Genomic DNA, 26,443 nt, shown 5'->3' on the forward strand with positions numbered 1-26,443 from the left:
TATTAATGTTTGAAATATTTTCAACAAACATGTACACCGTTAAACATTTGAGCATCTAGTGGTGAAACCAGGCTAGTGGTTTCTGAAAGGAGCCGTGTTATAGCGAAGGCTGTAGTGGAAGGTAAACACGGTTTATCCACCTATCAAAAAAAAAAAATCACACTGTCTAACTATCAAGAGTTTATCAAGATTGCAACTTTTAACATAAAATCACACATTATTATCCACATCCACAATATGTACACTATATACCATTTAATACCACTGGTATGGTCATAAACATTGGACGATAACCTCCACTATCATGAACCATATTCTGAATACCTTTTTAAAAAATCCGATACCGCTTTACGCAGTCCACCTTACCGTGATCACAGAATTCATAATTTACCCACCTCTGATTTTAGCGCTACACCGCTGGTTATAGCTAGGCCTATTCAAAACGGTGAACAGTGTAGCCTACGATCAACTGCGTTTCCTAAGTGAAACCAACGTGGTAAACATTTTAGTGAGCATCATGTCTCGTCATTGATTTTACTTGACATAGATGCTTGTTTTTTATGTTGTTGCACCACTTATTTTGAGCTTATTTTGAAATACATTTGAAACATATTTCTGTAACTTGATCAAATTCAATGAGGGAATGTTTCTCGTAGTAGGGAGTGCAAAAAGGCGCATATCGCATTCGCAGAATCCTCCGAAGCGATAGAGGGCAGTAGACAAAATACAGAGTCTCAGAAGACACGGCGAAGTGTGTAGCACACGTGTGCCACCAGAAATGTTGTGAAGGTACCTTTTTTATTCGGGATTTACAAATGGTTTACGCTGCTTTTTTTTAAAAGTAACAAACAATTTTAAAACGGCAAGGCATATTTCACTGAAGATACGCTGCGTCATTTGTTAATTCCCAAGCAGACTTGGAACAGCTAACGTTAGCTATTTAACTTATCGTTAGTTCCATACCTGGTACATCCAACGTTATCGTTGGTTCCCTAAACACAAAATGTTATCGGACTTTGGGTTTATTGGTACTATACACGACGACGATGAGATTCCAGAAGATCCAGATTCGGAATCTGACGGGGAAACTGTGAGTAACGTTAAAGTTTATGTGATGAAATGTGGCGTTTTTGAAAATGTTAAATGGCCCCTTCAGGTGGTTAACAGGACGAAGTCGCCATGAAATGCCATTGTTTTTAAGCTCAATGTGATTGATAACCTGTGCAAACATCCTACGTATTTTCCCAGGAACAGCCTATTGTTTTAGGACGCGAGAAGAAAGCTTTGAAAGGACGTAGCAATGTCTTCAGTGCCGACTTCGAGTTTGGAGAACGAGATGGATTGTACAGTGAGGACTGGGCTATGGCAGACGTTATGGCTCAGATAAAAAAGAGGGTTAGTTTACTTCTTGTTCTTGTGTCATTTTAACTGCTATAGATGATTGTGTCAGGCAGGCACATGTGTCAGATTTCTGCCTGGCAGATCCATCAGCAGAAAGATGTCGGTGGAAGTAATACTGACTGGTTCCTCAGTTTTAAGTTTTAAGACCACTAAACTCATTTGCCCTGATCGCTCATGTCTGTCGTCTTTCAGAAAGCACCTACCACCCTTGATGAGAAAATTGAAAAAGTGCGCAAAAAAAGGAAAACTGAGGTGAATCTTTTCACTATTTCTGGGTAGCCTTTCATTGTTTTTCTTCTGAATAATGCCGTCTTGACTGAGAAATACTAACTGACATGCTTTTCTCAGGAAAAAGCTTTGAAGGAGGGAAAAACATTACAGAGCTCTGACAAAACCAAACTATCAGAGGATGGAGATGGTGATATTAAAGAAGAGGAGGATGAGGATGATGAAGATGCAGGCGAGGATGATGATGGCGGCGAGGAGGAGGAGGAGGATGATGATGATGATGATGATAAGGAAGGTGGTGGTGATGATGCTGAAGCATCAGGGGATGAAGAAGATGATGACGAAGAAGAGTTCTCCTCAGCAGATGAAGAGGTTCTCAAAAAAGCAGGTGATTACTTTCACAGTATTCAGATGTTATCCGAATGCTCTTGTGCCCTAGAAAAAAATATTACAGTGAGAAATGTGTATTTGACACTTATTAACCTGTGCCCCCTGACCAGTGATGTTTATACACACTGAATCAGCACTGTTATAATATTTGTCAGTGCTGTTTCTCCATACAGAAGAATTGTTTTTGATATAACCATATTATGTGGTAACATTGATGTTGATTTTATTCAATGTAGATACTCTAAGGGAGAAGAAAGGCAAGAAGAAGGCAGGAGCTGAGGTTGGTCACTCATGTCTTTGGCTGTATCAAACGTTGGTTTTACCACAACCACTAATTTGATATTAATGAAGTAATTCAGTATTATAGGACACTGTTATACTGTATGGTTGTTTTGGTCTGCAATAGTTGTCTAATGTAGTTAAGGTTATTAAGCAATGTGATCTAATTGTCTCATTTCCTTGATGATGACAGCCCCCCGAAGCATTTTTTGAGGATGCTTCCAACTATGATGACAGTCTAACCTTCCAGGACATGAACCTCTCCAGACCAATACTGAAGGTAGGCTTTCTTACTCGATCACAATATCTGCTCTGCCACAAATTGACCCAATTCAACCCACACAGGTAGCTCATATCATTTGAAATGAAATGTATTGACTCTTAAGATGCAACTATGTACTTGCCACTATGCTTTAGATCTGAGGGCAGGACAAAACAATTAGCATATTACATACTTTACATTTGCCCAGCTTAGGCCTTCTGTTACTTTTGTTCACATATTTTCAGCCCTCACAAATGTAAACAAACATTAGTCAGTATTCATCAGTTAAAGATCTGACTCTCTTTGTCTAAGTGAGAGCAATCTGAAGATGAGCAACGCGCTTGGGTCACACTCATTCAATTATTAACGGTATCTGTTTTGATGTGCGAGTTGTGTTTCTAATTTCTCTCTCTTTGTCTGTAGGCCATCACAACGATGGGCTTCAAGCAGCCCACCCCCATCCAGAAGGCCTGTGTCCCCATTGGGCTGATGGGGAAGGACATCTGTGCCTGTGCTGCCACTGGCACTGGTAAGAGCAACTCCGTCTCTTTCCATTTAGAAATTCATTCCAGGGCTTAGCTGCCAAGCTGGTGTTGAACATGCGGTCAGTACAGTGTTTGTATCCAGTGAACATCTGAAGGGTTTTGGAGTCGGCATATTGTTTGATGTTTGTAATGGAATTTGTGAGGCTTTGGGACAGCAGACTGATTCTGCACTCTGAGGTAATGAGCCACGTGGCCATTTTCCCCTTCCGTAGTCTTGACGGAAGGTTTGAATGCTTGGACATCATACCTCTGTGGTCAGTATTAATTTACACTTGTGATGTTTATTTACACTAATTTAACCCCCCCCCCCCAAATCAGGTAAGACCGCAGCATTCATGCTGCCCGTTCTGGAGCGACTCCTGTACAAGCCCAAGCAGACCCAGGTGACTCGCGTCCTAGTCCTTGTGCCAACCAGAGAGCTGGGCATCCAGGTCCACACTGTGGCACGCCAGTTGGCACAGTTCACCAATGTCTCCACCTGCCTTGCTGTGGGTAAGCAACTCTCCATCCAGCCAGTCTAGAGACTATGGAGTATGGCCAAAATGACTGGGCTAGCTTCTAACAGCTTCTAATCATTATAGACGCCATTTTACAGGCTTACACGAGGCTCACTTAATGCAGTGAAATATTGTTGAGGTCTTTTTAAGATCTTGAATAATCTGTCAAGAGATCTCAATGAATTTTTTAATTTTAATTGGCAGCAATCTTTTTTTTTCTCGCCATAATCCTCTTTGTATACTGCTCACCATAGAGATGTTTTGGTTGTTCTATTGAACACACTTTCTCCTAAAAATCTAGATGTAGAAGTTGCCTCTCGTAAGTGTTAAAGGTGGCAATGAATTGTCTGAAAAGGTACACAAACTTTGACTTTGATGTTTGATTTTGCCTTTCCAATACACTCATTGATTGTACTTGTGTAAAACACTGCGTCTAGGCACTAGAAGTTTGAGCAGTGGACTTGGCTTATTGTACCCCACTCTCTCTGCTCTAGGTGGCCTGGATCTGAAGTCCCAGGAGGCCGCGCTGCGAGCCGGACCCGATGTCCTCATCGCCACGCCGGGCCGCTTGATCGACCACTTGCACAACACGCCCTCGTTTGAGCTCAGCCAGATCGAGATCCTCATCCTGGACGAAGCTGACAGGTCAGACAGATAGTGGCGTGCGAGCCTACGTATTGGAAAACGGCACCTGAGAACTCTTTTCTGCGTCTTTGCTGAGCTCTTAATCTGTGGGGCTTTTGTTACTTCTCGCCCAGCTGCTGAGTCACCAACTGAGGCTGCGTCTTGCACCGGCCGGATGAATAATTTAGGCCCCGGGCACTGAGAATAGGACGGCCAGGGCATGTCATCCAGATCAAAGGGGCTCATGTGTCTCTCTCTCTGTGTTTTGTTGTGATTGCCCTTCAGGATGCTGGATGAGTACTTTGAGGAGCAGATGAAGGAGATCATCAGAATGTGCTCTTACCAGAGACAGACCATGCTCTTCTCAGCCACCATGAATGAAGAGGTTTGTAGGGCTCATTGCTTATTGGCCCAAGTTAGCTAAATGTACACACTTTTTACGCATGTTTGTGGGACATGTCATTTGTTTATTAATATCAGATATTTATATATAGGCACATTGTTGTTATACAGCTCTGGAAGAAATTAAGAGACCACTACACATTTTTCTGATGTCATACGGTTGCTGAGTGACATTGGAATGAGTTGACGGTCATATTCAAATTTGCAGTGGTCTCTTAATTTTGAATCACCGTCAACTCATTCCAATGTCACTCAGCAACCGTAGGATGACATCAGAAAAATTTGCAGTGGTCTCTTCATTTTTTCCAGAGCTGTATATATCGCTCATATGTAGGCACATTGTCATTTTTACATTAAAAGTGTATTTGAAACCTCGAGGTGAAAAAAGAAACAAGGCAGAAACGGTTACCGTGCCCTTATTGGTTGAATTGAACAGTTATTTGTCCGCCACTCACCGGCGCCTTAATGCAGGTGGAGCCCCCCCCCCCCCCCCCCCGTATTCTTTTCTGAAGTGTAACAAAATGTTAGCCTAGAAATCTAGACGCACCCTAGCGGCGGCAAATTAATTTGCTCAGCCTGTACGTCTAGTATCAAACCATAGGAATTTCTATATTTTCTCGAGTCTTAAGCCAAGGAAGGTGGCTATGGCGAACGAAGAGCGGTTGTTTGAATCGGCGTTGGCGTCAACTTTGGAGGAGTTGGACTTGTGCTTTTCTTTGAAAGTTGAGCAACACAATGCACTTAAGTCATTCCTTTTGAAGAAGGATGTATTTGCCGTTTTGCCGACCGGATACGGATATGGTCGCAGCGCTGGCCTATTGCATGCCTAGGCAGTTTGAAAGACAATTCTCTTCCCTCCCCTTGGATTAAGCGAGGTGAATGGGTCGATTCCAGACTATACATTTCAATGATATAGGATGGCCCGCCAGGCTAACATAATGTAGCGAAATCCTAATAAATCCAAACGGGTCTAGAGGAGAGGCTGAGACTGACTGACAAACTGAACCACGTGGATTCCTGTAACTGTCCATGAAAACAAGCCATAGTAGGTAAATATCATAGCAAATAGCCTAAGGCATTGAAACGGCTTTAAACACATTTCTTTCACTCATCTCGCTGAAGTGAATGCAGAACATGGGCTGTTGCGCAAAGAAATTAATTAGTGATTTGCATCTCCTTTCACCAAAAGTTGTTAAAGTTGTTTGTGTGGTATTTGATAAGCGATGTCATGGGTAGGCTGACGTGATGAAGGAGGGCTTTCTGTTCCTGTTTATGTACAGGTTTTACATAGGCTCAATAAGCTACAGTGCATGTTAAGCTACATTAACCAAAAGTGCACATTTTTGTAAATAAGCAGGTCGGGTATCGTTTTGTCATAATTAATATTTGCGGTTTGGGGAGTGGGGGCTCAAAAACCTCTTTAGCCCAGAGACCTCGGTATTAAGATGCCCTTGCCTCCCCTGCCCCTCGTGCGAAACTTTCACTGCTCCTAGCTGGAACACCATTCCTCTAGCCTGGACAAAGCAATAACTGTACGTACACACCGCCGCCGAAGATTCAGGAAGTCATGCATTTTCAATGGAAGCCGGCTTCTCTCAGCTGCCAGAAGCGGAAGCGGCAAATCCGTCAGCGTCGTGTTTTGGGCGTCTTGAGCGTCAAGCAGAAAGTTAAGTCAGTCAACTTTATGGTAATGAGCTATGACGCGGTTCAGCGACCAACGACTAGCAACCAATCAAATAGAATAAAGTATTAAGATAGAACATGATCGAACGTAAAATGCTGTCACGTCAGAGCGGCCAAAGCGTCCAAAGCTTCCCTATACTTTTTTGACAAGCGTCCTTGACAGGGCAACCAGAGCTTCTTTGGAAGCTCAATTCGGCGGCGGTGTGTACGTACAGTAATGAAGACTTGTATCCATGTCTTACTTATCACTGGGATTAATGCCTTCAAATGAGTGGCTTTGGAAAGCCTGTCAGTCTGTTGCATTTGGCCTGTCAGTCAGCGAGCAGTTGTTCACATGATGACATGGAGTACATGCTCTCATTTAAATACCATTGAAGTGCCAGCAATGCTTCTGTCGGCAGATGCCCCATTTGAATTCGTTGTCTCAGACTCAGAAGAGTGACTGTTGGCATTCTGGCACCATGTATTCTTCAGCCATCTGTGGCTGAATACTTGCTAACACTCAACTGTGTCTCTCTAGGTGAAAGACCTGGCCACAGTCTCCCTGAAGCAGCCGGTGAGGATCTTTGTGAACAGTAACACGGACGTGGCGACCCTACTCAGGCAGGAGTTTGTGAGGATTCGGCCCGCCAGAGAAGGTGACCGGGAGGCCATTGTGGCAGGTGAGACTGATGCACGCCCATCGGGACACTATTTCACCAGTCTCCCACTGAGGTATTATTCAAACCAACGCCACAAGGAGCAGTTGTGCTAATCCTAAATTAAGGAATTATACTGCTGGAAACCGAAGTTCTTTACCCCTCACACTTCCATTAAGTGCCCAGCCCCCCCATCATCCTCAGAGATGTTCTATCGCTAAAATGACTGTCCTTATGGTGTTTCTGTCCGTAACGATTACTGATGCTGCTGGTTCAGCAGAAGTCTCTGGATATATACCTGGCAGCAGGACGCTCTAATGCGTATGCATACTCCCATCTACATCTGTGCGGGAACAAATGCAACCAGAGACATACCTAGAACCAGCTGACAGTTGTAGTAGCAGTGTGTTTTGCCGTAGGTTGTTATGCAAATGTATGGAATTACCTAAGTTTCAACTGCCCACCTTAGTAAAATCCCTCGTGCCGAAATACAGTCAAACAACTCAAATACTGTAGATATTGTCAACAGAGACACACACACACACACACACACACATCTCCGGAAAAAAATTAAAGACCACTGCACATTTTTTGATGTCATCCTGCGGTTGCTGAGTGACATTCGAATGAGTTGACGGTCACATTCAAATTTGCAGTGGTCTCTTCATTTTGATGACCGTCAACTCATTTGAATGTCACTCAGCAACCGTAGGATGACATCAGAAAAATGTGTAGTGGTCTCTTAATTTTTTCCAGATCTATCTATATATATATATATATATATATATATATATATATATATATATATATATATATCCTTCAAAACCGCTGTACTGGCTTATACTAACAGCAGGTGGCATGACTCCACTTACTGTTGTCTAATTTTATCTCTAAATAATGTTTCTGTATAGCTTTGTCTTTGCAAAACATAATAGCATTATAGAAACAACTATAGAAAAATTGCTTTGCAATTGAATAGTTCATAGAAATGCTGCTGTGTCGTCCAGCAATTACAGAATGAAAAACATTTAGCAAAATTATTCACCAAAAGTACGTAATGGCAAGTGATTAGTCTGTTGGTAAAATTTCAATAAGAGTTACTATTCCCAATGCACATTTTAGGCATTTCAGTGATCCTCTCATCTTTGGCCCCTGTGCAGATTTCTTTGTCTCAGTTTTTCTGTTCATCTAGTTCTCTTCACTATTGTAATAAAGCTTTACTAAGATCAGATTAACACATTCACATAGACCTTGAGAGCCTTACAATAGCATATTTGATTCAGCATGGTTTAATGTTCTGACTACAACAATGCCCATGAATTGGATGCTATTAAAGTATAACTTGATTTCTGGTACGGTTCATTTAATCCAACTCTATCCAATATTCAATGATTTTCCTTTAAATTGTGCAGCTATAGGATTTTTGTATGTTGTTGCCTGTTACATGTGAAGTGGTAATTTCTAAAGGGACTAATTTCTCAAGACTTGTACACATGAATGATGGCCATAAGAGATGCTAACTGCTACTTTGTCATTCCAACGGCATGTGTAGCCCTGCTGACCAGGACCTTCCAAGACCATGTGATGCTCTTCACGCAGACCAAGAAGCAGGCCCACCGCATGCACATCCTGCTGGGCCTGATGGGCCTTAAGGTGGGCGAGCTCCACGGCAACCTCTCTCAGGCCCAGAGATTGGAGAGTCTCAGGTACCGTCTCATGAAGTAGCTTGGATCTCAGTGTAATATGCGTGGTTGTATTCACACCTAAGGGACGTAATAACGGTAGTATTATTGTTGTCTGCAGACGGTTTAAAGATGAGCAGATTGATATCCTTGTGGCCACAGATGTAGCCGCCAGAGGTCTGGACATTGATGGTGTCAAAACAGTAAGTTATTTGGAAATGTCCACTTAACCTTATGCGTTATGTAATAGAGCCATGGTGTTCTGTCAGATGGATGAGTAAATGAGAGCATTTTATGCTTATAAAGGATTACCTAAAAGAGGCCATTTGTAAGCAGATAACATTAGGAATTCTTGTAAAAATTTCCTTTAAATAAAACAGCGAGGCTCTCTTTACATGTTACAGTAATTTTCTCTGCCCCAAAGAAATCATTCTTAACATGAGATATTCTAATTGTCTTCACAAAATGGGAAGGAAAAGAGTGTTGGCGAGCCATGTTCTTACGTATAGAACATACTATTTTACCGGGAACTGGGGAAAAGTGCTTGAACGTTTTTCTCCAAGGTCATTTTAAAATGTGTGATTTCAGGAAGCTAATGAACCAATTTGACCGTGTTCCCATCAATTTTCCCCCTCTAGAAATGATCTAAACATTTCTTGGACATCCGTGTCGTAATCTCTCTAAGCCTTTGACACATGCTTCATCCAACCAGTCTTGTCCTTCTCTCCATAGGTCATAAATTTCACAATGCCCAACACGGTCAAGCACTACGTGCACAGAGTGGGCCGGACGGCGCGAGCGGGCAAAGTGGGCCGCTCCGTGTCCCTGGTGGGCGAAACCGAGAGGAAGATGCTGAAGGACATCGTCAAGAAGGCCAAAACGGCCGTCAAGGCCCGCGTACTTCCTCAAGGTAAACCACGCATTCTGTAGCACTTTTTTTTTTTTTTTTATGAGTCATCACCACGTCTTAGCATTTCTAGCAGTTTTCAAGCTGAATGGTCTGCTGTGATGACATGGTAACGCACTGTTTCTTGGCAAGAAAAGTTGCTGCAGTATGTTCATGTTTTACATGAACTCTTTAGATTTTTACCTGTCAACATCAAGACTTAAAACGTTACAAGACCAGGCCCAAAATGGGTCACTATCTCTTTGCTGGCTATGAACACGAGTTATCGGGATGCATTAATAAAATGTCCTGCCTGCTCCCAGAGGTGATCCTGAAGTTCAGGGATCTGATTGACAAGCTGGAGAAGGATGTGTACGCCGTTATGCGTCTGGAGAAGGAGGAACGAGAGATGTCCCACTCAGAGGCACAGGTAACGACCCGACCTGCCTGGTCAGACGGCTGACCAACAAAAACAATACCACCTTGATGTACGGTATCTGTTGCCTTTGGGTTTGGGTTTCTGAGCTTTGGTGGTTTTGTGTGTCCCTAGATCAGCTCGGCCCAGAAGAAGCTGACGCAGAGTGCTGATGAGAAGGATATGCCCAGAAGTTGGTTCCAGACCAACCAGGAGAGGAAGCAGGATCGCAGTGAGTATTCAGGCACAGAGAGGGGGCAGAAATGTAAGCCCGCGCATGTTGTTAAACTTAGAACCCTGCTCTTTTTTCCACTCAAAAGTGGAAGTATAGCCTCAAAAAGCTGTTTGATGTAAAGGGAAAAAGTGTAGCCTTTGTGCTGTCATGTAGTGCGACCCAATATGAATGAGTGATGAGCAAGGCTATTGCTAATGAGCTCATACAGCACTACAGCGGTGGAGCTGGCATTTCCTCTTCATGCCTGCGCAGTAGCTCTACTTTTATGCTCGGCCTAGTGTCTCGGAACAGTCAGGGTGACCCATTTTATTTCCCGTGTGGCACAGCGCAGCCTGAACTCGCTCATCTCTTTTCTTGCTCAGTGACGAAAGCTCTGCAGGAGTTCGACTTGGCCCTGAGGGGGAAGAAGAAACGGGTGCAGTTCCTGAAAGATGGCAAGAAGAAAGAAATGACGGTAAAGAATGTCAACGTGGCCTTTGAGTTTGTTTTCAACGCTGTGGCTGCCAGCACTGGATGGCACTAGGCAGTGTTATCATTGAAACTTTAGCAAAAACAGTGAAGTTGGTGTTATATTAAGGAAATAGCCTTGAAATATTGAATTCAAGTCATATTTGATGTCACTTTCGTCCTATGTTGGCCTCTCCCAGGCAGAGGACCGGGCTCAGTTTGAGATGCTGAAGTCCCAGATGTACGCAGAGAGGGCTGCCAAACGGGACCGCAGACCCAAGCGAGCCCGTGCCTGTCCAGAAGACGAACCTGTCCAGAAAGGTACACCTGATGAGCGTGTGTGTGTTTGTGTGTGTGACAAAGCAGAATTTCCAGTACTGGCCAGTTCTGATGACACTGCTCAAAGTAGTCAGCTACGGTTTTACTTGCCTCATGGGCCAGTAGTCCGGTGAATGAGATTGTTGGACGTAAATGCAAGGGGATCTTCCCTCAGCAGTATCTTACCTGATGCCAAAGTATGAAACTGCTAACATTATGTAGGCATGCACAACAGATATTTTTCTTCTGTAAAAAATAGGATCAGTCCCTGTTTACTTGTGGAATGTTGAAACTACTCTACTATTTAATTGCACTCTGAGAGATTGACGATTGCTGTTAGTGAGGTTATATTTCTTCTATGTTAACTCCAGCAAAAAAGAAGGGTGGTGGAAAACCTGGAATGAAGTCAGTGTTTGATAAGGAGCTGACCAACACAAGCAAAAAGGCACTGAAGCAGTACAGAGCTGGGTAAGTTTCTACAGGTTTCTGCACTACATTGATGTGATGTTACCATGTAATTTATTTTCTGTGTAAATCAAATGTCTAAAGCTGATGATGCATGAGGAAACCTTTTGAGCAATGTTGCTGGGCAGTGTTCCACATTATTGTGGTTCTAGCATGTTCCAGTGGATATTGGGCAACAATTTATTTTCTGGAGAACTTTAATCATCAATAGAGAAATAGTCATGATCATTCAATCAGAATAATGCAGTATTCAATGGATTATGGTTATGTGGTTTCCCAGCAACATTGGTCAAAAAGTTGCCCCAGTGTATCATCACCTTAAGGCCAGGGCTACGCCGGGTCTGCAACTGAAGCACTCCGTTTGCGTACCATAAAAAGAGACTGGGCTAATTTTTTCGAACGTATGTGCCACCATCACGCCTGGTGTAGTCGGTTCCACTGACTATAGTGGAAGGGAATTGTTGCAAGACGCTCCATGAACGGAGTGCTTCAATTACGCACACAGCGTAGCCTCCCTGTAAAGTAGAAAGACATTATGAATTGAATGGTCCTGTCATCTTAGACAGGATTGGCTCATGTGTGGACAGATTGTGTTCCTGTTCTTTTTAAAACTTATTTATTTATTTTTCAACCAGGCCATCGTTTGAAGACAAAAAGAGACTGGGACTCTCCACAAAGAAAGGGGGAAGTTTCAAATCCAAAACCAGGTGATTATAATTGTTCTGCTTATAAAAGGACTACTTGTGTCCCCCCCAACACACACACCAAGACCCCTGGCAGTTGGGTTAGCCCCTTGAGCCGTGGATCTGCCCAAGGTTTCTTCCTTGCTAAGGGAGTTTTTCCTTGCCCCTGTTGCTCTTGGGTGCTCCTTGTTGGTGCCCCCCCCCCCCCCCCCCCAATCCCAATCCTCCCCCACCTTTCTTATGCAGCCCTTGCTACTTAATGTACTAAACCCCTCTTCTACTGCACTTTTTACCCCCCCCCCCCCCAATAAATGCACAAATAGGCTGACACCAGACATAATTTCACTGCATTTCTTACTTCCAGTAACTATATGCATGTGACAATAAACGTCCTTGTATCCTTGTACTTCTACTTACTTGTTCTTGATGTACATTTGTATCAGAAAAACACATCTCATATGGTTGTCTTTCTTTTTTTCTTGCCTGTAGATACAAGAGAAAGTAGAGCTATTCTTCTAGTCAACGTGGAAGAGAACAAAATGGAAACTGAAAGTGGACAAGACTTGACACATTTGTGGTTAACAGTTTTTTTTATTTTTTTTTTATTGCAATAACAAAAACATTTTTCCTCACTTTGTGAATATACCATGATGATGATAGCACCATTATTATGACTTGTATGATGCATAAAACCGTATTTATATGGTTGACAAGTTTGACAACCCAGTTACCTGTCGCTCTTTGACTCTAATGCAATTGTTCAGTGTATTTTTTGACAGACAGAGTGTACTATTAGTCAAAAAGGCATGTAAATAAACAAGAACAGTAACAGATTATGTAAGTGAACGTTTTTTTGTGCTCACTTAAAAAAATAAAACACTTGGGTGTACTTCCTCTATAATTAAACAACCCTCATCTACATGATTGTTATATGATACATGGTTTCCTTTCTGATGACACCACACTGAAACACTGAATCAAAAACGAAACCAAGCAATAAGGATGTCAAACAAACGCAACTAGAGTCAGTGTTTAAGTCAGAGGACGTCCCGACTTGACACAGCCGGTTCGGTCATGAGAAGCAAGCCAACAAGCAACCAAACAAAAAGGTAAGACTGAAGTAGTAGCGTAACATGAAATTCATTGTGTTTCTAGTAGATCATGCAGTTACGTACTATGGGATATTAACATCGTTGAAAGAGCATGGATCAGGAAGTAGTATAATGGCAACCATTTATTTTTAAGTACTTACATACACCGGCAAAATGTCCTGTATCATCGCTAGGGTGTGAGACCAAATATTAGATGTTAGGGCTGTCACATTTTGAACAATTGTATAGTTTAGCCTAGCAGTGCTACAACAACAAACCCCAATGGCTAGTTATTAGTCCTTTCATGACTCGTTCAGTTGTGGATTATTCGAATTTCGAAAATGGCATTACTTACAACATACATTATAATATACATCAGATTAGTGTTGAATAATCATTAAGAGATGATTAACCTTGTTGTGGTTTCGTGATGAATCATCAGTTGCTTGGAAATGAAACTAGGCCGAGTTTTTTTTATTATTATTTCAGAGCGTCCACCAGGTGGCGGATTTTATCTATCTAAAAAGTAACATTGTAGTTTTCGGAGTAACAATTTACAGTTTTTCCTCAGTTGCTTTGGTGCTTTTCTCAGATCAGACTGAAAATTCTCATAACTATTAGTTCAACCTCCACAACATTTAGTCATTTGTGCACATCATAGTAGCAATTTCTCCTTCCTCTGAACAAATTGCAACTGCTTTTGAACATGTATCAGTTGCTTTGTCATGTCAGTCAAAATGAACTATGGATGCTGAATAGTCGTTCCCAATAAAACTAATAGTCTTCATTTCATTGCTTGAGTCATTACATACAAAATTGGTGAACTAGTTATCAAATTCTGTCACAATGCTGTAGAATTGCAAATAGCATATACAGTAAAACTATGAAACGTACATATTCAGTGTCTTACTCACTTACTCCCCTAACTACAGCAATTTGTAACTTTACTGTAGTTTTCAAATGGCTATACAAGTACTGTATAATGCTGTCTTGAGCATTTTCAGGTAGTGTCACCGAGTTCTGACTTTTTTTGCATGGGAAAACACTGAGAGCTAATTGTCGTAATGAAAACATGACAAAGCCATTTGACTATCTTGTTCATAAGCGATGGTGTCAAGACTTCTCATTTTGATGACACAGGCAGTTTCATTGACATAAATACTTGCTTTTGAGGAATGGACTATCCATTGTGAGCAAGTGACGTGCTTTTGCAGGTTATCCACTAGGATTTGCAGTTTGCACTAATTGTTTTGAGAAATGCACTGACTGCTGTGTAAATGTTAATAGTGATGTGAGAAAAGCACCAAAGCGATTGAGAAAAACTGTAAAGAGTACAGATGTGTTTTGCAACTGTAAGGAGTCTGACTAGGATTGCATAACAATTTTCTAATACTAGTTGAAACAAATCTACATAAACATGATGACCATGAGCTGTTTGCTTGTGATAATTAGTTAAATAATACATGAGATATCTGACTGGACTATGAAGAAGGTAGGATCCTAACCTTTTTAAATGTATTAGCAAACATATTTTTGGGAAGTAACCCTACAAGATTGTACTCCATCATCTGTCCATAGTTGAAACTCTAGGCTACAAAAAGCACATCCTTAGAGGACGTACGGATAGAAAATGGAGAACCGAAACAGAGGGGAAAGGGCAAGACCAAGACCAAACGCTGGGCAAAGAGGAGGTAATATCAACCATCCCAAACATTTCGACCTCATATGCTCTTCGTTTTGCATAACTCATTTAATATAATAAATCTGCGGGGGGATTCTCTATTAATTTTTTGTCTTTGTCGGTTGCAGAGCTTGGAAATAGACAGGCCAATGGTGCACCAAATTGGGAAAGACGAGGTGGTGGAGCTGGAAGAGGTGGAGGACGTGGCAGAGGAAGAGGTGGGGCAGGAAGGGGAGCAGCAAGAGGGCGTGGAGGAGGGCCCATGAGAGATGCCATATTCAACAGAGACGACCATCAGGAGAACAGGAGGGCCGAGGGTCAGGCTCAGAGAGGAGGTGGGGGTGATGAGGCCCAGAGAGGAAGAGGAGGGAGAAATGGCGTCAGAGGCCGATGGGCAGGGGCGGGCAGGGGCACTGGGAGAGACGGCACACCTCCGGTGCGAAAAATAAGTTTAAAATATTTGGAGGAACTTATGGAAAAGGAGGCTTCTGAGGTTGCCATTACACTGTCCACCAACAGTGGTCTACAGGTTCTGCTGGAGGAGAGAACAATGGGTCATGATCTGGTCCAGCTGCTTTGCGAGATTTTATGCAAAGCCTTCCAGTCTAAACATGACCGCAAGACTGTCCAGCACTTGGCCAGAGTGATAAAAGATTCCGGGTTTATGCGCACGATACTGCCACATTATGTGACTGGAATGATGTCAGACCACCTCCCAGCTCGGCGAGAAAGATACCCGCAGAATTTGGACACCATCATAAGTCTGCTAAACAACGTGTTCAGCATCTACCCCGCCAGTTCGGTCGGCGTGGTGTCCACCCTGGTGCTGCTCCTGAAGCCGGCCATCAACCAGCTGCGAGCCTCGGGTCTGGACATCCTGGATGAGACCGAGGAGAGCCTGGACAAGGTCCAAGAGCTGGTGGGTCACCAGCAGCAGAAGGCCCGCGAAGGCACGCTGCGCTCGGACAACTACTCCTTCCTGGCGGCCGACGAGGACGCACCTCCGGGGGAGGAGGACTTCCGCACCATGACCATCTACCCCACGCCCGAGGAGTTCCACCAGGATGAGAAGCCCTTTCTGAGGCCCAACATCACGTCGCAGCGCTACCCTAGTGGTCACGTCTACCTGGACACACACTTCCGTCTGCTGCGGGAGGACTTTGTGCGGCCCCTGCGCGAGGGCATCCGGCAGCTGCTCCAGACGCAGGCTGACCAGTCCCTGGATGGCACGCCCATGAAAAAGAGGCGTTTTGATGACATCCGGATCTACTTTGACACCCGGCTGGTCGTCCCACTGTGCACTTCCACGGGCGTTGCCTACAAAGTGCAGTTTGACCCGCGTCCTCTTCAAGTGAGTACACGAGATGGACATTTAAGGACAGCAAGCTGTTACATCAGTTCACAAAACTGTTTTGAAAGCTACTTCAAAAGATGAAAATCACTTCATTATTTCAGTATTTTTTTTTTGCCTGACTGAAGTAAAAATTCCCCAGTGAGTCTTGTGAATTGTGTGGTTTCTCAGGTGTCTGGAGTTTTGCTTTGAGCTAATGCATTTTTATTAATATATACTTCCTGCTGGTCTGCTGGCTCTTTGTAGTTTGTCCGCTGGCAGAATTCCAAGCGGCTGATCTACGGCTCTCTCGTCTGCCTGTCTATGGACAACTTTGATACCTTCCTATTTGCCACGGTGACTGACCGGAAGGTGGAGGACCTCCAGCAGGGGCAGGTCCTTCTCAGCTTCTCTCGGGACAGCCGCCCAGCACTGGCCCGAGTGCAGCCCTCCGACTCTTTCCTGATGGTGGAGACCACAGCATACTTTGAGGCCTATCGTTATGTCTTAGAGGGCCTTCAAGAGCAACTGGTGGAAGACCTTCCCTTCCAGAGGTTTGTCTCTAAAACATAGAAAAGAATACAGATTGATTTATATGTGTCTTATCAATCTGCATATCTGTATGTTATTCTATATAGATATCCTGAACTCTGCACAGTATGGAATACAAATAGTTACTTATGTAAACATCATTGCAGGTATATTGTAGAATGCAACCCAGATATACATCCCCCTGCCTATCTTCGTACGGAGCCAAGGCAGTACAATCTGTCCAGCATCGCAGCTGAGGGCTTTAAGGACAGTGTGCAACCTTTCAACCCCCTGACCGCTGACGCGTGGCCCAGTGAGGAGCAGTTGGGGCTGGACGAAAGCCAGATCAGAGCCCTCAAACTGGCCCTCACCAAGGAGCTGGCCATCATACAGGGACCACCAGGCACAGGTGACACAGATAAACAAGCTACCACAGAAATGAACAAAAATAAGCAAGAAAATGCAAACAAATATGAATAAAAATGATGTACAATTTTAGTGTAATAGTATAAATATTGAGACCCGAGTTGACCTGTGATCCAGATTGGTGCTGCTGCATAATCGTTAGATTTGACTACATTGTAGAAAATATGCTTGGCCTCAATGTTGCTGAGTCAGTGTTCTTGCTGAGGAGGAATGTTTTCTCCCCTGCTCCTCCAGGAAAGACTCATGTTGGACTGAAAATTGCCCACGCCCTTCTGGATAATCATGGAGCCTGGGGCTATGGCTCTCCCATGCTGGTAGTGTGCTACACTAATCATGCACTGGACCAGTTCCTGGAAGGTAGGTGACCCTCTTTGATCTGTGGCAGTGAAAGATTAATTTATGATAACGAATGCCACTGTTCTCTGGTTATCTGGGGCTGCTGTAGAACAGCTACTGTGCACAATGCCTCGTGCTGCTTTAAAAGTTGAATTATTTTCTGCAAGATGTGTTGGTTGAAAAAACATGGAGGCATTGAAATGAATGGCAGCAGTGTTGAAGTGGGATCTGTTTGGGCTCGGTGGACAAGCCTTGGTTGTTGACCTTCACATTTATCATTAGCCTTTCTCTTCCAGTGACCATTGCCTCTCTCTCTCTCTCTCTCTCTCTCTCTCTCTCTCTCTCTCTCTCTCTGCACTTCAGGAATTCACAAGTTTTTGGAAAAGGGCATTGTGCGGGTCGGAGGGCGAAGCAACAGCGAGGTGCTTAAGCGCTTCGCCCTCAGGGAGCTGACTCGCTCACCGCAATTTCGCCGTGAACTTCCCCAGCATCTCCGCCGTGCCTACTTTGAGGTGAGCACCAGGAGACCCCCATCCACCCCCAACCTCACACGTCAACACAGTGGACACCCCCACACAGATGTCCATCCTGCTGATCACATATCTTGAGAGAGATCTTGAGAGACTCAAACCGAGTCCACTAAATTGAGTTCATATATTTTTTGGCTCATTAATGCTTGCACCCTTTTAGTGCTGTGTCCTCTGAAGCCTCTGTCTGTCCTTGCTGGACTCTGATGCCTTTTTTTTTTTTTACGAAAGTCGGACCATGATCATCGCTAAATGATGATGAGATGAGGGAGCTTAAATTTGATCACTCTCTCTTTGCCGTTTATGAAGATCCCAGAGCTCTGATGCCTCTGAGACACTAGGGCCCCCTGTCTCTCCGAGCTTCAGTCAGTGAATCAAAAAAGCTCTCTCCATCTCCCTCTCCCTCTTCCTCTCTCTCTTTTTATGCCAGTCTTTCTTATCTCTTATTAATCTGTCGGCATGGGGCTCTCCCTCAGATCCATAAGGAGCTGGCGGAAGCCGAGCAGCTGATTAAAAGGCAGGCCGCCCAGCTGGAGTGCAGTCTGCGTGGAGTCATCCACGAGCAGTTCCTGGAAAGGTACATCTCCGAAGTGCACTGGGACAGCCTGTGTGTGCAGCCGGTGAGTCATGCTGTCGCCTCAACAGTTTTTTTTTTTGTCTTCTTCTTCTTATACTTTTTGTGCGTTGGTGTGGTTTTGAAGTGATTAGACAGGGTTGGAACATTTTAGATTCAGAAAAACAAAAAAGGCCTGTGTGCATTTTTTTTTGCTGAAACGCACTGTAATGAACTTTCGGATTCTACTCATTGCTTCTTTATCCAAACAGGTGCTAATTGGCAAATTCATTGAACAAAAAAAAACTGGCAAGGACTCTCACAAGACTCTCCACCTGTTTAATTCACAACAGATTTATTTTTGTCCTTCCTGTTCTTCTTGTGGGCTTTATTTATTTGTGTGTGTGTGTGTGTGTGTGTCTGTGTGTCTGTATTTGTATGTGTTTCAATTATTTTATTATTTATTTTCCTTAACTGTGGCTTGATTAAAATTTAAGCAGCCCTGTGAATTTCTCACCTTGAGGTAGTGCAGAAAAACACACAGCTGACAGGCCCCATGCAGCATTGCATGTTGTATGAGAGTCGATCTCAGGAAGTACCAAACGGATTTCAAAGTTTCCTCGAGAGCCATGTGTATGGGGCTGGCGGTGGGGTGGAAGTCACAGGGTGATGGGTAGTGGGCGTCGTGAGATTGATTGGTGTGAAATTGCCTGATGATAAGCCGAGATGCATTCAGATAGTCCTCCCCAAAACCGCTTCTGATTAGCGGCGCTGTGGATTTCATGAAATGTTTACCTTCAGCTTGCAGATGGGTTCCAGAGTGTCGGCGAACGGCAATCCATGATCCTGGAGTGGTTGGGCTTCGGATCCACCCATTTCCAGTACCGGCCCAACGGGAACCACGGTGAGCGCCGTGAGCAGCCCGTTTTGAAATACTTGAAATACTCATTTTTCATCTGTGATTTACACCACTGTGACAATCGCCGCCATAATAACCACCATCGTCACCATCATCATTAGCTGTAAATGGGATCAGACGTCCCAGACCGCCACAGAGCTATACATCACCATTGTCCCCTTCACTCCCCATCTCCCCTCTCTCTGCTTCTCTCCCTCCATCCGTCCGTCCAGACGAGGAGGAGGATGGCGTGGAGCCGGTGGACGTTGACCTGATCGAGGTGGACGAGGAGGCCGATCTGATCCAGGCAGAGCGTGTCCTGGACGACGCCATCCATCGAGACCAGGACCGCGACCAGGAGCGAGAGCGCAAGAAGAGGAAGGACGAGGAGAACGTGGAGGAGCTGGCTCATCTGATGCTGGCCATGAACGTGGGCAGGGCCCGGGCAGAGGAGGAGCAGCAGCCTCCAGGCCAGAGCCAAGCCGGGGAAGAGTGGGAGGTAATTAGGCAACGGAGTAGCAGCGGAGGGGGTGGGTGGGGGTGATAATTACCCATCACTCCTCTGCTCACTGAGGCTGCATTAATTAACTAATGGAGTGCTTTAGTGTTGGAAATGAGTCTGTTTTGTGTGTGTGTGTGTGTGTGTGTGTGTGTGTGTGTGTGTGTGTGTGTGTGTGTGTGTGCGTGCGCTGGGGTCCAGATGCAAAAGCAGCAGAAGAGGAAGTTGAAGCAGACCATGCGCGCCGAGCTGAAGAAGAGCTCGGCCATGACCGAAGCCGAGGAGGCGAGAGTGACCAACATCTGGACTCTTCCGCCAAAAGAGAAGTGGAAGCTGTACCGGTAAGCCCCCTGACTCTTGTCAAGCGCTTGCAGTGGCCACACCACCTGTTAGATGGCAGTGTTGGACAGGATACTCATGCTGGCCCGACTGTATTCAATGCATGGGGAGGCAATGCAAATGAACAAAGGCTTTAAGATCAAAGGATTCAAAATCAAGATTCCATCTGGAAAGAATTCAAAGTGAAATTAAAAATTAATGTCAGGTTGTGTCATGTCTTTTTGACCCATTCAATGGGGCAATAGTGGCACCCTTTTAAGCTGGGTCTTGATCAGGGTTTCCGTGTTCCTTGTTCCGGAGTGTTTCATTGCCACCATTGCTTGGGTGCTTACTCTGGGGGTGGTTCCGGCTTCTGGACTTCTGGACTCTGGAAATCACCTTGATACAATATCAATTACACTACTGTATTATCTAATTAAATTGATTAAATTAATCAAATCAAGCTGAATCAGATCCTCTTCTCTCCGTCAGCCTGTGGATCTACCGGTTCCAGACGGAGCAGCGCACGCGGGTCCTGCAGACCGAGCAAGTGTACCAGGACGCGGCCGAGCGGCTGGCCGAGATCCGCATGCGGGAGGACCTGTGCGTGCTGCGCGACGCCAAGGTCATCGGCATGACCACGACCGGGGCAGCCAAGTACAGGCAGGCCCTGCAGGAAGTGCGCCCCCGCCTGGTGATCGTGGAGGAGGCGGCCGAGGTGCTGGAGGCCCACACCATCACCACGCTCAGCAGGGCCTGTCAGCACCTCATCCTCATTGGGGACCACCAGCAGGTACAGCACCTGCAGCTCCACACACACACACACACACACACACACACACACAGATACAGATATAGACATAGACACACACTGAGGCTGGCAAATGTTCACACACACACACACACACACACACACACACATATTACATGAACACACTTCTGCTTTTTCTCTTGAGGCAGAAGACCATTTTAATTGTTAAGGATCTTATTTAACTAAACCCGACATGGGTTGATTGTCATCAAATCTCATCACACACATCCGCTTAACACTGAAATGGAAACGCATTGGATTTCCAGGAGGAAAGATAACTGCTTGGTCATCAGTATTTGACATCTGAAATTACTTTCTGGGATGTGTGTGTGTGTGTGTGTGCGTGCGTGCGTGCCTTGTTGTCTTAACAGCTTAGACCCAGTGCCACGGTTTATGAACTGGCCAGAAACTTCAATCTGGAGGTGTCCATGTTCGAGCGCCTTGTGACCGTAGACTTCCCTTACGTCCGCCTCAACTACCAGGTCTGTGAGGTTGAAGGGTCACTCACACACATTTTCACCCTTCTAGACTTTTCACACACTATATGTTATATATATGCACACTACTGCAAGAGAGATTGGACCCAAAAGCTTCGGGGGCCAGTTTTCATTTGAGTTTGCTGCCACTGAAATGGAATTTCCTCTCCTGCAAATAAAAAAAAAACACTTCACAATATCTCCAGGTTTCATATTTTTATGCGCTGAAAGCGAACGGATTTGGTAACCCGTCTGTGTTTGTATTTGTGTCTCATCCAGCACCGAATGCGTCCTGAAATCGCCCGTCTGCTCACTCCCCATATATACTCGGAGCTTGAGAACCACCCCTCTGTGCTGGATTATGAGAATGTTAAGGTTTGTGCCGTAAACTGTCTGCTGATGTTGAAGTGGGATTGTATATGACGTCTTAAATACCACATGATTTATGAATGACATTTTCAGTATCACACAGCTGTCTGCAATGCAGAAATGGACTGTGAACGTAACGTCTTTGCTGGATATATCCTTTCTTTATTGCTCTTCATCTCTCTTCATTACTTTGGCAGGGGGTGCTTACCAACCTGTTCTTCGTGGAGCATCAGGCGCCAGAAGAGGAGATCAAGGATGGCCGCAGCCACCAGAACATGCACGAGGCCACTTTTGTGGTGGCGCTGTGCCGCTATCTGCTCCACCAGGGATACCAGCCCTCGCAGATCACCATCCTCACCACGTACACAGGCCAGCTCTACTGCCTGCGCAAACTCATGCCCTCCAAGGAGTTCGCCGGGGTCAAAGTGCACGTGGTGGACAAGTACCAGGGCGAGGAGAACGACATTGTCATCCTGTCGTTGGTGAGGAGCAACCGGGAGGGGCGCGTGGGTTTCCTACAGATCCCCAACCGCGTGTGCGTGGCGCTGTCGCGTGCCAAGCAGGGCCTGTACTGCCTGGGCGACATGGGCATGTTGAGCCGGGTCAAGCTGTGGAGCGCCATCCTGCACACGCTGCGCGAGCACGGGCAGGTGGGGCGGGCGCTGGCGCTGAGCTGCCAGAACCACCCGGAGCGCCGCACGGCGGTGGCGTCGGCGGCCGACTTCGCCGGCGTGCCCGAGGGCGGCTGCAGCCAGCCGTGCGAGTTCCGGCTGGCGTGCGGCCACGTGTGCACGCGCGCCTGCCACCCGTACGACGCCGAGCACAAGGAGTTCCTCTGCGTCAAGGAATGCCCGCGGGTGCTGTGCGAGCTCGGCCACCGCTGCCCACGCCTCTGCCACCAGAAGTGCGGCAAGTGCAGCCTGCCCGTCAAGAAGGTGATCCCGCACTGCCAGCACGAGCAGATGGTGCCCTGCCATGAAGACGCCTGCCACTTCGTCTGCCAGGTGCCCTGCGAGAAAGCCCTTAAGTGTGGTCACGTGTGTGACGCCAAATGCGGGGAGCCGTGCACGGACCGCTGTATGGTGAAGGTCACCATGACGCTCAAGTGCGGTCACACCCAGAAAGTGCACTGTTATCAGGTGAGAGAGCCAGAGGAGCCGACCTGCCAGACCAAGTGCGGCACCACGCTCAAATGCGGCCACCCGTGCCCGGGCACCTGCCATGGGTGCAAGCGCGGGCGCCTCCACCGTCCGTGCAACAAGAAGTGCCAGCACGTGCTGGTGTGCTCGCACCAGTGCCACGAGCCGTGCACGCGCGACTGCCCGCCCTGCAGCCGGCCCTGCCAGAACCGCTGCGTTCACAGCGCCTGCCGCAGGTCATGCGGGCAGCCTTGCGCCCCTTGTGCTGAGCCCTGTACGTGGAGTTGCCCGCACCGCCGCTGTGGCAAGCTCTGCCACGAGCCTTGTGACCGAGAGCCCTGCGACGAGCCCTGCGATAAGCGCCTGCCCTGCGGCCACCCTTGCATCGGCCTTTGCGGCGACCCGTGCCCCAGCAAGTGCCGCGTGTGCCACCGCGACGAGGTGTCCGAGATCTTCTTCGGTACGGAGGACGAGCCCGGCGCTCGCTTCGTCCAGCTGGAGCACTGCAAGCACCTGTTCGAGGTGTCCTCCATGGACACCTACATGGCCCAGGACGAGGACCAGAAGGCCGGCTTGGACCAGCTGGTCATCAAGCTGAAGGAGTGCCCCAAGTGCCGCGCGCCCATTCGCAGGAACCTGCGCTACGGGGCTCACATCAACCGCAGTCTGGCCCAAATCGAGCAGGTCAAGGAGAAGATCAACGGGAATCCGAATGACATTAAGCAGAAGCAGAACGCCCTCAAAACCCTCCTGAGAGAACAGGACAACCTGAGAGACTTCCTCCAGGCGGAGTATGGGCAGGTCCGAGACAAGCTGGACAAGTCCATCCTCTCCCTGCGGGAACTGTGCCACCAGGAGAACCTCATCATGTTCCTGGAGCGCCTGGGGAAGCTGCTGAAGACCCAGAAAGAGCGCATGTCCGGCGTGCCGGCCGAAGTCTTCTCCGTGCGTCTGGGCCAGTGCCTGCGGTTCCTGGAGGGCCACGGTCAGCGCTTCTCCGAGCAGCAGGTCTGGGATCTGGAGCGCGAGCTGCAGAGGCTCTCCTACCTGGCCGAGCTCAATAGCCGCTGTGGGAAGACCAGTCTGATGATGCTGGGTGTCCGGGTGAACGAGGAGGTGGACGCCCTCAGGCAGGTGCTGGAAGACACACGCCCGTTCACGGAGGCGGATGAGCATCGGGTCAAGCAGGCGCTGGCTGACCTGGACGCCAAGCTGCCCCGTAGCGGGCTGGGCATCGACGATCAGGAGAGGGTGATGATCGTCAAAGCTATGGGTCTGCCCCAAGGCCACTGGTATAAGTGTCCTAACGGTCATGTCTATGCTATTGGAGACTGCGGGGGAGCCACGGAAAGTCGGAGGTGCCCAGATTGCAATGCCGTGATCGGGGGTGCCAACCACAACCTTACAGCTGGTAACGAGGTAGCATCTGAGATGGATGGCGCTCGACATGCTGCGTGGTCTGACGCTGCAAACTTGTTAAACTTCCGCCTTGATGACCTGTGAGTGATTTCATCACTTTGTCAGCTTGTGAAATATCATTGATTCATGTGTGTTTTTTAAAAACTGCTTTTATTGTTTTCAATTTCAACATTTTTCCATATTAGTGTGATCTCAGTATGAATTGTGACATGCATTAATACTTATTATGCAGGGCTATGAATGTAGAATGATTTGATATCTGTAAAATGAATGCACAGTGATTTTACCTTTAAATAAAGATTTTAAATATATTTTATTTCATGCTGGAAAACTACCTGAAAATGATTATAATGATATATTATGAATTACGAACTGTACTCCTGTCCATATACACTGGAACTCCATGTGAACCAAACAATGTAGATTTTTCATGACTTGGTTAATAAAAAAAATATTATATTTTAAACAGATGAGGAGCATTTGTTTTGGTGTGTTTTTCATTCAGATCAATAGGTGGCAGGAGTGTATCCTCCTTTCAATGGGAGCGATGATCAAAGCTTTTAGAGATTAAAAAACACCAAGTTGAAGATGGAAAAAACCCAGTGATAACGTTGTGTGTTTGCTCATGATCTTTTGTCAGATAGGAAGTGTTCTCATTTTTTCACCTTCTATCTGATTTGGCTCTATCAGACACGGGTCCTCTTCCATGTATGCCTCCATATAGAGAAAAAGCATAAATGAAATAGATCTACTTCCCCCCCGACCGCTGAAAGTGCATTTGTGTATAATACTTAGATGCTTTCAGTGTTAGTTTGTTTTAAACCGCACTCTGAAATGCACACACACACACACACACACACACACACACACACACACACACACACACACACAATCCCTCTGCTGAACAGATAACTGCCTAATAGTAAAACATTACCAGGATTTGCAATCCAAATTGCTGGCAGTCATGCGTAGGTTCACACAACAGCAGCTCTTTTCCAATCTGGGGGATGCAGTGACGGCTTCCATTTAGTACTGTTTTGCAGCAGCTTGCATTAGTTTATTACATGATGAATGTAGCCTTGTCAGCGTCTAAACCCGAATGCGAACTCTTGGGTTCTCAGCTGGGGGAACAGAAAACTGTGGTGTCAGGATGCGTAAAAACAAGCAAACCTAGACGGATGCCACTCTGTTGTGTTCATGGTGTGCGTTTTTCGGGAGCGGTCAGGAGTAAAGAAAAATTGTAATATCCTCTAGGGTGCACTGCATCATCGATCACGTCAGCTCCCTCTTAAAGGTATTCCTCAATCACTCCAGTGAGTTTGGGGGGCAAGAAGGGCAGAGATAGGGCCTTTCTGCCCGCTTCTGTGCCTGGAATGATTTTGCATGCAACTTTTGCCGGGTTCCAATTGCTCCCCCACCGTTTCATTTCTTAACCCAAGGACAGTAGATTATGGGGACACTGAGGCGTAGCCCGAGTTTGAGGAGCGAGAACGGGTAATTTTCATAACGATGAATCACTGTCATTGTGCTTAATGGGGAGAAGAAGATCACTTAAGTGCCACAGATTGAGCGCAGGACTTGGAGATGGACGGGTACACACGCACACACACACACACACACACACACACACATACACACTAATGCTTTGCAGCACCAAGGAGTGTTGACAAAATTAAGGGTGAGTAACGGCTGGATGAGAAGACCGGAGCAACAAATAGCAGAGTAACTCGCGTGGACAAAGAAAGACAGTGAAGCTGTGCTTGGGCTGACGTAAGTCTGTGGCATGAAGAGTATGGGAAATAGCAGGGCATGAGAGAAAGAGAGAGAGAGAGAGAGAGAGTAAGCAGAGAAATTCCACACACTCTCCCAGATGGCTGAGCCCACATGGACATTCTCACAAACCCATCATGCAGACCCAAGTGTGAGAATAACAACAACACACGCTTCCAATCTAGAGGT

General features: G+C 46.0%; 2 protein-coding genes and 1 long non-coding RNA gene across 3 annotated transcripts; 2 read left to right on the top strand and 1 right to left on the bottom strand.

The window, feature by feature from the left end:
- Nucleotides 1-726: 726 nt before the first annotated feature.
- ddx27 (DEAD (Asp-Glu-Ala-Asp) box polypeptide 27) lies at nucleotides 727-12,916 on the top strand. The gene is made up of 21 exons (XM_042088460.1): nucleotides 727-1,090; nucleotides 1,249-1,395; nucleotides 1,594-1,653; nucleotides 1,750-2,017; nucleotides 2,256-2,299; nucleotides 2,492-2,578; nucleotides 2,984-3,089; nucleotides 3,424-3,597; nucleotides 4,097-4,247; nucleotides 4,512-4,611; nucleotides 6,832-6,973; nucleotides 8,502-8,655; nucleotides 8,753-8,834; nucleotides 9,364-9,541; nucleotides 9,841-9,947; nucleotides 10,068-10,164; nucleotides 10,530-10,621; nucleotides 10,815-10,935; nucleotides 11,304-11,400; nucleotides 12,033-12,104; nucleotides 12,570-12,916. Exons 1-21 carry the CDS (start codon nucleotides 1,004-1,006, stop codon nucleotides 12,583-12,585), a joined length of 2,382 nt encoding a protein of 793 aa, XP_041944394.1. The 5' UTR covers nucleotides 727-1,003; the 3' UTR covers nucleotides 12,586-12,916.
- On the bottom strand, nucleotides 8,636-13,731 carry LOC121706620. The gene is made up of 3 exons (XR_006031084.1): nucleotides 13,333-13,731; nucleotides 12,498-12,563; nucleotides 8,636-8,712 (listed from the first exon to the last, which is right to left on the bottom strand). It is a non-coding gene; the product is annotated as an uncharacterized LOC121706620 (long non-coding RNA).
- On the top strand, nucleotides 12,989-24,952 carry znfx1 (zinc finger, NFX1-type containing 1). Its single transcript, XM_042088448.1, has 15 exons — nucleotides 12,989-13,189; nucleotides 14,750-14,862; nucleotides 14,981-16,203; nucleotides 16,450-16,736; nucleotides 16,881-17,122; nucleotides 17,374-17,496; nucleotides 17,839-17,987; nucleotides 18,479-18,622; nucleotides 19,357-19,459; nucleotides 19,687-19,952; nucleotides 20,154-20,293; nucleotides 20,763-21,063; nucleotides 21,453-21,563; nucleotides 21,837-21,932; nucleotides 22,124-24,952. The coding sequence occupies exons 2-15, from the start codon at nucleotides 14,802-14,804 to the stop codon at nucleotides 24,566-24,568; spliced, it is 5,691 nt and encodes a 1,896-aa protein (XP_041944382.1). The 5' UTR covers nucleotides 12,989-13,189; nucleotides 14,750-14,801; the 3' UTR covers nucleotides 24,569-24,952.
- Nucleotides 24,953-26,443: the final 1,491 nt, after the last annotated feature.

The sequence above is a fragment of the Alosa sapidissima genome, chromosome 4 (genome assembly GCF_018492685.1).
Source record: "Alosa sapidissima isolate fAloSap1 chromosome 4, fAloSap1.pri, whole genome shotgun sequence".
Lineage (NCBI taxonomy): Eukaryota > Metazoa > Chordata > Actinopteri > Clupeiformes > Clupeidae > Alosa > Alosa sapidissima.